This window comes from Canis aureus, chromosome 22 (genome assembly GCF_053574225.1).
Source record: "Canis aureus isolate CA01 chromosome 22, VMU_Caureus_v.1.0, whole genome shotgun sequence".
Classification (NCBI taxonomy): Eukaryota; Metazoa; Chordata; class Mammalia; order Carnivora; family Canidae; genus Canis; species Canis aureus.
Window position 1 is genome coordinate 8754641 of NC_135632.1, and position 10764 is coordinate 8765404.

Below are 10764 nucleotides of genomic sequence, written 5' to 3' on the forward strand. Positions count from 1 at the left end.
GGTAGCCTGGGTTTACTCTCCCTCATCACCTGATGCTTTTAATGACTGGTTTTATCTGAACTTCACTGTCAAGCCTTGAGAGCATTCCTCAAATGCCTAACTGGTCTCAGTTACTATATACATCCTGTCAGTCATCAAAGCCACACTCACCAGAGTATCTGCATCCATGAACACACATTTTGAATACTGCGTAAGTGACCAGCAATGCAGTTTAGTCAACGTGACGCCCAACTCAGGCCTCTTCATTAAGGTTAGATGAGCAGAATCGCCACTGTCCAAGACGTCTACTGTGATGACTTCATCAAAGACTGTCTCTAAAACTTTTCTGACAAAATAAAACCCAGAAAACAGCACTTAGTATCTTTTCAGATAAGTAACAAGTAACCCATCTAATGTAAAATTGAACTACTAGCCTACCCATCAATTACTAAAGCAATCTGTTATTTTGATATAGCACAATCTCTTAAATAGGTGGTCTTAATTTACTTCAGGCCAAACTGTAGTAATTTGCATGTGCAGCTAACTTCACTACAATAATAAAAATTGCTCTGGTGAAGATGAAGTACTTGTCTTAAACATTATTATAGCAAAAGGTTCCTAATTCTTATTGGATCACTGAATACAATGCGAATTATAGAAACTGCCTGTCGAGATATGACTCCCATTTGGAAAGAGCACATCTTTACAACAGCCTACGTATTTAACAGTGATATCTCATTAGAACGGATTCTTGCGGGCCACTGCATGTTTTTACAAATGATGCTTAAGTGCATATCATACCTGCAATGAAGCCTAAAACTAGCCATTTTTGCTAAAGCAGTTGACAGAGAACACTGCATCCCAAAAGGAGTTAAAGGACTCAGTTATTTGGGTGCCAATTTTTAGAACAGAATATAACCAACACTTACTTACAGTATGCTTAGCACTTTGACATAATAAGGGACTCACTTTGGTTTGTGAGGTACAACACTTTTCTGGGCCCCAAATTAACTCAAGATTTATTTTAGGAAGCAATCTTGAGGTGGGTTAAGTGGGGGAAGACTTAGGTAAAACCGTAAGTTCAGCACAGGGGAACAGAAATGATTAACAGGTCATCGCTGAAAGTTTATAACAGTCTGAGACATGTAGAACAAAACTCGTAATGTACTGTCTCCAAGCTGTGGAAAAATACGTTCCAATTCACGCAGTAAACTTGATATTTTTGAAAATAAATGGTCAGCGGTGCCATTTACCACAGTAAAGGGGGATCGAAGACTTACATCTGTCTTCTTACACGCATCCTCACTAAAGAGACTACAAATTAGGATGTACACATTAGGAAGCATTAGCATTTTCCCAAATGGCCCTTTAGAAATAAGGTTATTAGTGTGTGAAAAACATCTATCTCTCATTATATAAAGCAACCTTTTCAGAGGTCCTTGGCATGTGGTATAGTTCTTGTCAAAAGTCACAAAAAGGGGGATCCCTGGGTGGCGCAGCGGTTTAGCGCCTGCCTTTGGCCCAGGGCGCGATCCTGGAGACCCGGGATCGAATCCCACATCAGGCTGCTGGTGCATGGAGCCTGCTTCTCCCTCTGCCTATGTCTCTGCCTCTCTCTCTCTCTCTCTCTGTGTGACTATCATTAAAAAAAAAAAAAAAAAAAAAAAGTCACAAAAAGGGTATTTTCAATTTCTAAAAGGGCTAGGAAAACAAAAATAGACACCATACAGAGCTGCTAGTGTGCCCACATGTTTTTGTAGTATTAGGATCTAGGTAGTTCAGTCCAATACTTCAAAGTTTCATACCAACAAATCAAAGTGAACTAACCCAATCAACAAGCAGTTTGTGTCCTCCAATTCCCACCCCTGGGGTGCTCTCCTAGCACAATCCCTAGTTCAGAAAGCCCTGGCAAACATTCTAGTCTATTAAATGATAGACAAACATCTTTGGGTTACAAATGCCTATGGACACTAGAGAAAACTGCTTTTTTTTTTTTTTTTTCCCCAGTCACCTGAGCTTTCCCTGGGTGAAAACAGGAAACAAAGCAGCCCCTGTGGCATTCTGGGAAAGGAATGCAAGTGAAGTGTGACCACCTAAAAGGAATGCCTGGACTAAAACATTCACTCAGGTCATCCTAGAGGACTTGCTTACAGAAGAGTCCTTCTCCCACCGGAACCAGTAAGAGTATGGGTCAGAACAGCAGCTCCCAGGAAGGAGCTCAGCAATTCTGATCTTTCTCCACCTAGTGTTCAACCTCTGGAAAGGCTATGGCCTCAGTGCCCAGGGATGCCAGAAATGGGAGGCGGAGGGCAGAGTCGCACCCACAGACCAGCAGTGAGATCCTCACCTCATGGAGTCTGAGACCTGCGGGGTGGCAAGCACGGCCAGCTTCCTGGTGGTCCTGTGCTGTTTCAGAGACGAGCCCAGGACCAAGGCTCCTTTGGCGTAGGCATCGTTTGTGGTCAGTGTCACAAAGGCCTGATCTTAATACAAAGACAAAGAGAAAAACCACACTGATTATAATATCCTACCTGGGAAAAGCTACCCCAGGACCCTTTGCAACCACTAATTTGGCAAAATCAGCCTCTCTGAGATCAACTTGCTCTGTTAATTAAGGAGCAGCCTCTTTGGAAGTGGGGGGGAAGAACCCAAGCGCCCACTTTAAAAATGATTCACGACCATTCTTTAGCAGAAACATCCTTGGCAATCTCCGACAGACTGATTAAGCTATAAAAATGAAATCCAATTTAGAGCCCAAACACGCAAAATTCTCAGACTAAATAGTAGCTTAACACCAGAAGGTGAACCTTGGGCAATTAACAGGTGGTAATGAAGAAATCAAGAGGTCCATTTTCTGTTTCCTACAAGTATTTTCAGCCAACCACAAATCTCACTAATGACCTCAAATGAGAGCATCTGAAAGCAGAGGCCACAGTCTTCATTCTGATGCTTAAGCTTCTGCCAAGCCTCAGGCTTTATATAGTGTTTCCTCAACCTGGAGTAAAGCCCCCCGACCCCCAACCGCCGCGGCCGCCGCCATACCAACAGTCACTGCTCAAACATCACCTCGACAGAGGCCTTCCCTCCTTAGTGCTTTTATCTAAACAGCAGCTAGAGTTAATTGCATTTAGGGACCACCTCAAAAGCACTAACAAATCTGCCTTTTTCTTGGAGAGGCACACAGCACGCCCCACCCTGTACCATGGGATCCCCCAACACACACACACACACACACACACAAAACCACTCAGTTGCCAGAAGGGAAGGCAAACACATGAACTGTTCTTCCTACTGAACAAGACTCACCCTCCCAAGACCACCAACCCGGCCTTTGGGATTTCTCCAGGTCTTCCCTGGAAGGAGTCTGAGGTACGCTCTATCTCTGGGGGGATTTTAACAAGTTAGTGGGCATCCAAATGTACAGGATACTTAGGATCAAACACTGGCAGGGGTCACTTGGGGGCACTGTTGCCCAACCAAGGAGTTGGGACATTTTGTCATAAAGTAATGCTCTCCATTATTTTCCAGCTGTGAAAGCTGGAGACAGAATAAATTCCTCTGATAAGCCAGAGAAAGTTGCAGGCTGTCAAGGGGGCTAACACGGGGCCCAGACTCAGACCAGAGGGCATCTTCACCCCCCGCCCCCGACTCTCTTCCTGTAAAGGCTCGCTATTGAGCGTTGAAACAGTGCTGTTCCCCACTCCTCAAGGGCCACTGGCTTCCCAGCTAGTCACATTGTAGGGTAGCTCAAAACAGTGACATCTGTCACTTGACATGCCCATCAACGTCTGCCTTGACTTGTTCCTTCAACCCACCATGAGAAGATGGCAACATTTCAGCCAGTCTGCCCCAGGAGCCTTTAATCTGGGGGGATAACATGCCTAATGTGTCACTTGACCAACAGTGGTCCAGATTCCAGGGCAACCTGGAGAGAAGTTGAACAAGGGATTTAAACAGGACTCGGTGATTTCAGGAAGCAAGGATGGGGATGCTGTGCACGGTGAGGCAGGGCGCAGGCTTAGGGCCACAGGCTGCAAGCCCCGGCGCACCTTACAAGCCAGGGAAAGACCTGGGGCCGCTGGCAAAGGGAACCGCGCCGGCCCCGCAGTGTCTAGTCGCGCTCTCAGCCCCTCCACAGCGGAGGGACCGCCCGGGGCCGCGGCTGCAGCGCCCCCCGCAACGAGTGAGCGGCCGCGCGCCCACCGCGGGAGCCGCTCCGGGGCGCTCGCCGGGCTCCAGCTGGCCGCAGCCCCGCCCCGGGGCCTAAAAATAGGCTCCGCGCGGCCGCCAGCGAGCGCCCCGGCGGGCGGCCCCGGGGCCCGGCCTGCGCCCCTCCAGGTGCCCCCGCCCGCGCCCCTCCGGGTGCCCCTGCGCCCCCCACCAGGTGCCCCCGCGCCGCGCTCCGGGGCCCGGGCCCGGCACCCCAGGGAACCGGCTCCCCGTACCCCCTCGCCTGCGCGCCCCTCCAGGGGTCCCTGCGTCCCCCCAGGTGCCCGCGCCCCTCCAGGTGCCCCTGCGCCCCCCCCAGGTGCCCGCGCCCCTCCAGGGGTCCCTGCGCCCCCCCCAGGTGCCCGCGCCCCTCCAGGGGTCCCTGCGCCCCCCCCAGGTGCCCGCGCCCCTCCAGGTGCCCCTGCGCCCCCCCCCAGGTGCCTGCGCCCCTCCAGGGGTCCCTGCGCCCCCCCAGGTGCCCGCGCCCCTCCAGGTGCCCCTGCGCCCCCCCCAGGTGCTCCCGCGCCGCGCTCCGGGGCCCGGGCCGGGCGCCCCCGGGAACCGGCTCCCCGCACCCCCTCGCCCGCGCGCCCCTCCAGGTGCCCCCGCGCCGCGCTCCAGGGCCCGGGCCGGGCGCCCCCGGGAACCTGCTCCCCGCCGCTCCCCCCCGCCCCCCGGCCGCGCCGCCGCTGCTCCGCCCGCCCCCCCGCCCTTCCCGGCGGCGGAGACGGAAGCGGGCGCGGGGCCCCGGCAGGCGGCCCAGGCCCCGCCAGCTGCCCGCCCGGCCCCGGCTGTCGCAGGGCGCCCACGCCCGACCGCAGCCAGCCTGCAACTTCGCGGCGGTCCCCGGCCGGCCGGGAACTCCGGGGGTGCGCGGCGCGGCGGGGCGGGGCGGGGCGGGGCGGGGGCCCGGGCAAGGTCCCGGGGGCTGCGGGGCGGGGGCCCCGGGGAGGGATCCCCGCGCGTACCTGTCATGGTGCCGCCGGGGCCGCCGCAGCCGCAGTCGGGGCCGGGAGGAGCGCGGCGGGGGGAGCGCGGCGGGAGGAGCGCGGAGGGAGCAGCGCGGCGGGAGCCCAGCGCCGGCCCCGAGCGCTCTTATAGCGGCCGTCACGTGGCCGCGCACGCTCCCGGCGCCCGCCCGCACCCTCCCCGCCCCCAGCCCGCGCCCGGCTCGCGTCCCGCCCCCGGGGGCACCTGCCGGGACCTCGCGCCTCCGCATCCTCCCTCCCGGGGGGACCGCGGCAGCAGCTGGACAAACTCCCGAAGGAGCCGCGGGGTCGAGGACCCGGAAAGCAAAACCCACCAGACCCCACTCCGCGGAGCTTTCGCTTGAACTGTTTGGAACAAAGTGTACATTTCACTCATTTCGCATCAGCCTCTGGAAACCTCTTATTTATTATTATACTTTTTTTATATCCACAGTGGTCTCGTGGCTTACCAAAAAAATGCAAAGACTCTTCGCTATGTAATTTCGATCCTTGCAGCCCTCTGCGTCCATTGGTGTCCCATCCACTCCTTCCACCAACTCGGTGAAGTGGGTGCTATATCCTCTTCCTTTCACAGATAAACTGAATTACAGAAGGGTTGAATGACTTGCCTAGGGTCCTGTCATGAAGTGGAGAAGGGAGGCATTTCGGTTTAGGGAACTGATCTTCCTACCAGGAAGGCCATGACATCTCTGGGACCTCGGTGCCCTAATACGGTTAGCAAATTATGGTAACTGTGGTTGGGTAATGTAGCTGTTTAGGTTAATCCGTTTCACAAATCATGAAAAGGTGAATTTGTCGTTTTGCTAGGAAGTTGAGAAATAGCTCTTTATTGTGCTCACACCCTCCTCCTCTCCCCATCCCCTCCACCCAGCCCAAATATACCAGGAAAGGAACAGGTAATACAATTCTCTGCCAACAACAGCTGCTCAGTGAATGCTGAATGGAAGCCAAATAGGAAATTGACAACATCAGCTCAAAAAGTGAAATAGATGCATAAGAATAGGTGTTTTATGGCAAAGGCCTATTGCTTTATTCTTAAACCAATTATCACAGTTTCCTCAACTGTAGGCCTGAACTTCCTACATTATAATTGCTTAGGGCACTTATTACAATGTTAATTTTTGGTCCGAAGTCCAGACCTCCTGCACCAAAATCTTAAGGGTCCAACCCAAGAATCAGCATCTTAATTATCATCCTCCAGGAAACTCTCTTCATTCCTTCCCTTTCTCCCTACCCCACCATGGCTTGGAGACCACTGATTGGCTTGGAAAGAGCTCCTGGTTACTTGCTTTTATAAACACTTCCTTTGTAGCAGGTGGAAATGTGGTGGCAAGGGTACGGTGGAGGAGTTTTCACATATTTGAACCCTGTGGGTTTAGAAGAGTTGACTTTTTTTTTTTTTTTTTTTTTAGATTTTATTTATTTATTCATGAGAGACACAGAGACATATGCAGAGGGACAAGCAGGTTCCCCCCGGGGAGCTTGATGTGGGACTTGACCCCAGGACCCTGAGATCATGCCCTGAGCCAAAGGCAGATGCTCAACCACTGAGCCACCCAGGCGCCCCAAAAGTTGACACTCTTTCAGAAATATGTAGGCTGGGCAGCCCCGGTGGCCCAGCGATTTAGTGCGGCCTTCAGCCCGGGGTGTGATCCAGGAGACCCAGGATCGAGTCCCACGTCAGGCTCTCTGCCTGGAGCCTGCTTCTCTCTCTGCCTGTGTCTCTGCCTCTCTCTCTCTCTCTCTCTCTCTCCCTGTCATGAATAAATAAATAAATAAATAAATAAATAAATAAATAAATAAATCTATCTTAAAAAAAAAAAAAAAAAAGAAATATGTAGGCTGTGCTTGATTTGTACCTACCTGAAAAAAGGAAAACAGTGGTGCTCCAGGTCTAAATGGCTTCTTTCCATACTGGTAAGTGGACCTGAAAGAGTCAAGTATCCATCTTTCACTCAGAAACCCTCCTGCCTTTGGTGATCCTTTACCACCTGCTGCTTGACGGCAAAGTTCCCCGGGCTGGGCTTTCACAAAAGGGCAAATCCAGGAGGAAGATCTGGGAACAACTAGAACAGTAGGGAAAATTTCCTTAGGACCAAGTGCCTCTCTGCTCCATCCTCCAAAATGTCTAAGTAAGAGCGGTCACCACAGCCTTCTTTCCTGTGTTTTGTGCACATTTACAGTAAGAGAATGTTTATAGCTTTCACCGCCTTAAATCAAAGAGGGGCATTTTGAGGTTGCTATAATGTCTCAATCGAGATTACTAATAGTGAACCACTGCCCAGTTTTCCCGGAACTGTTTTACACTGAGTTTCGGTTAGGTATGAGAGCAAGTCCTCTCAAACTTTAATGGGTGCACAAATTGTCTGGAGATCTTGTTAAAATGCAGGTTCTGACTCAGTAGTTTGGAGTGTATCACCCTGGTGATGTCTGGGTTGTGGACCAATTTTGCATAGCAAGGTGTTTGAACATTCTGGATTGTAAGGATTTAGAGGCAGTGGGTAACCTTACAATGTTGTGGGACAGACATTTGAGAATTTAATTTGTTAACTTTTTTCCCACTGAAATTTCTGTAGCTGAATATCTAAATCCTAAGAGAAAGATTTAAATAAGTCTAAAAAGAAAAGCTACATGGGTACTACTAACTATTAGCATAACTATTAACCATTTAAACCTATGCTAAATGTGTATATTTAGCATGGTTGGTCCAAAATTCATTTTTAGTTGGCTTTGGAATGCATTATGTAATTTTTTTGGCAGGATACTTACTTTCTTAATTATGTTTTGTTTAAGATAATGCTGAAATCAGTTTGCGTTCCCTTGAGCACACACACTAATTGATGGTGAGAGCAACTGACCTAGAAATATATTCCAGAGCAGAGGGCAACCTGCTGACCTAAGATACAAACGGTTCCCATGGACAGTCCATGAAATAGATATACCACATCTGGCCAGACATAACTACTTAGTGTTTTGCCCTTAATTGGTAACACACAAAGTCTGTACCTGGAATTGCTGCCAGTGATCACATCCCTGTCCAATTCCAAATGAAAGCTTATTCAGGAAATATTATCCTAGGAGGCCCCAAGTTGTTCATTCTTCACTTGAAAGCTGGAGTCTCAAACGCCACAAGTAGCAAGGGCCTGTTGACTGGTTACAATGCCTTAAAAAAAAAAAAACAAAACAAAAAACAATTTTTTATTAAGATATAATTCACATACCATAAAACTCAGCCATTTAAAGCATATAATTAGGTTATTTTTAGTATATTCACAGAATTGTGCAAAGATCATCACAATTTAACTTTAGAACATTTTCATCGCTCAAAAAGAAAACCATACCCATAAGTGGTCACTCCTCATTCTCTCTTTCCCTCAGCCCTCAGCAACTACTAATCTTTCTGTCTCTATAGCTTTGTTTAGAAAGATTTGCCTGTACGTGGTCTTTCATAACTGGCTTCTTTCACTTACTACCATAATATTTTCATGGTTCTTCCATGTTGGGGCATGTGTCGGTGTTTTGCTCCCTTTTATTGCCAAATTATATTTTATTATATGGATATATGACATTTTTTTTGTCGGATATATGACATTTTAATTATCCATTTCATGAATAAACATGTTGATGAACATTTGGGTAGTTTCCACTTTTTAGCTATTGTGGGTAATGCTGCTAAGAATATTTGTGTCCAAGTTTTTGCTTTGCTTGACACACATATATATGTTTTAAAACATATTTTATATAATCCCCTCCTGGATACATACCAACTGTAGGATTGCTGGATCATATGGTAACACTATGTTTAACACTTTAAGACGGCCAGACTGTTTTCCAAAGTGTCTGCATCATTTTGCATTCCCACTAGTATGAGAATTTCTTAGCCAATATTGTCTTTTATTATAGCCATCCTAATGGGCTTAGTGTAGCATCTCATTGTGGATTTGATTTGCATTTCCTTAATGACTTGTAATGTTGAGCATTTTTTCATGTGCTTATTGTCCATTTGCATATCTTCTTTGGATAAAGTCTATTAAAAAACTTTACCCATTTTTAGATTGAATTGATTTTTTGTTATTGAGTTATAAGTTCTTTATATATTCTGGATACAAGCCCTTATTAGATTTATATTGTATGGTTTCTGATTTTTATTTTTTTATTAAAAAATTATTTATTTACTTGACAGAGAAAGCACAAGTAGATGGGGTGGCAGGCAGAGGAAGTGGGAGAAGCAGATTCCCCTCTGAGCAGGGAGCCCACGTTGGGGTTGGATCCCAGGACCCTGAGATCATCGTCTGAGCTGAAGGCAGACACTTAACTGATTGAGCCATGCAGGCATCCCTGATTTTGGCTTTTTACTTTCTTGATAGTATTTTTTGTAGCATAAAAGTTTAAAATTTCTACATAGTCCAGTTTATTTATTTATTTTTTTTTTTTAATTTTTATTTATTTATGATAGTCACAGAGAGAGAGAGAGAGAGGCAGAGGGAGAAGCAGGCTCCATGCACCGGGAGCCCGATGTGGGATTCGATCCCGGGTCTCCAGGATCGCGCCCTGGGCCAAAGGCAGGCGCCAAACCGCTGCGCCACCCAGGGATCCCCAGTTTATTTATTTTTCTTTTTTGCTTGTGCTTTTGGTATCATGTCTAGGAAACCCGCCCGATGAGGGACTCGATCCCAGAACTCCAGGATCACGCCTGGAGTTAAAGGCAGAAGCTCAACCACTGAGCCATCCAGGCGTCCCCCAGCACCATTTATTGAAAAGACTATTGTTTCTCCATTAAAATGTCTTGGATACTTAGCTTTTTCTTTATCTTGTAGGCATTTTGAATCTTTTATCAGTACATGCTTCCCCCTTTTTTGGTGCACTTAGAAACTTATGGCAAAATTTGTAGCTGCTTCTGGTCATTATTTAGCCTATCCATCTTGCATTTACTTGTGCTTTAATTTTTTTCCTCACTATTACGCTTGCTTTATTTATGAAGTTGCATGAGATCCTTTGGAAGTGGAGGAGGCATGTGGAATTAATTAGTAAATAATTAAATGATCAGAGGTTTCTAGAGGGAGTAGAGCACAGAAAAGGAAATTTCAGCTCAATTTGGGTGGCTCTGGAGGCTTTTGTAGTGGTTTGTCAGTAAAATGAAGATCCCATAAATTAGAGAGTCAGGGTTATGGATTCAGACATGGGAATAACCTTCTGTAATTAGTTTAAGATTAGTTAAAAAGACAAGTAATTGCTTTATCTTTCAATCTTACTTTTATTATTTATTCTACCAGTAACACGGTAACAACATGATAGTGGTCAAAAACCAGAAATAAGGTTGTCTAGGATCTCTAACCCTGAACATTTCGAACATGTATTACTTTTCAAACTTTAGTTATTATATTTGTTATCTTTTAGTTTGTGGGTTAAGTCATTTAAATTAGTGAGTTATAAGACTAAAAATTAAGAGAATCTCTTTGGCAATTATCTTTTCTTTAATCTCAGACAATATAGTAAAGTTTATATACGATGAAATTTACCTTTAAAAGCAAAGAATTCAATGAACTTTGACATAATATATACTATCATATAACCATCAACACAATTA

At 47.3% G+C, this 10764-nt stretch overlaps 1 protein-coding gene across 6 annotated transcripts in view; it reads right to left on the reverse strand.

The window, feature by feature from the left end:
• The window catches only part of GYG1 (glycogenin 1), a 33803-nt gene extending 28102 nt beyond the window's left edge, over positions 1–5701 (reverse strand). For 2 of the 6 annotated variants that reach the window (XM_077864757.1, XM_077864755.1), the window contains exons 1-3: positions 3795–3828; positions 2327–2462; positions 151–325 (exon numbers count right to left, since the gene is read on the reverse strand). In XM_077864757.1, coding sequence (XP_077720883.1) covers positions 151–325; positions 2327–2462; positions 3795–3813 — 330 coding nt within the window. In that variant the 5' untranslated portion in view covers positions 3814–3828. Of the gene's footprint in view, positions 1–150; positions 326–2326; positions 2463–3794; positions 3829–5156; positions 5299–5626 lie in introns of those variants that run through there. The other 4 variants (XM_077864756.1, XM_077864758.1, XM_077864760.1 and 1 more) reach the window with 4 other exon arrangements.
• Between the last annotated feature and the right edge of the window lie 5063 nt (positions 5702–10764).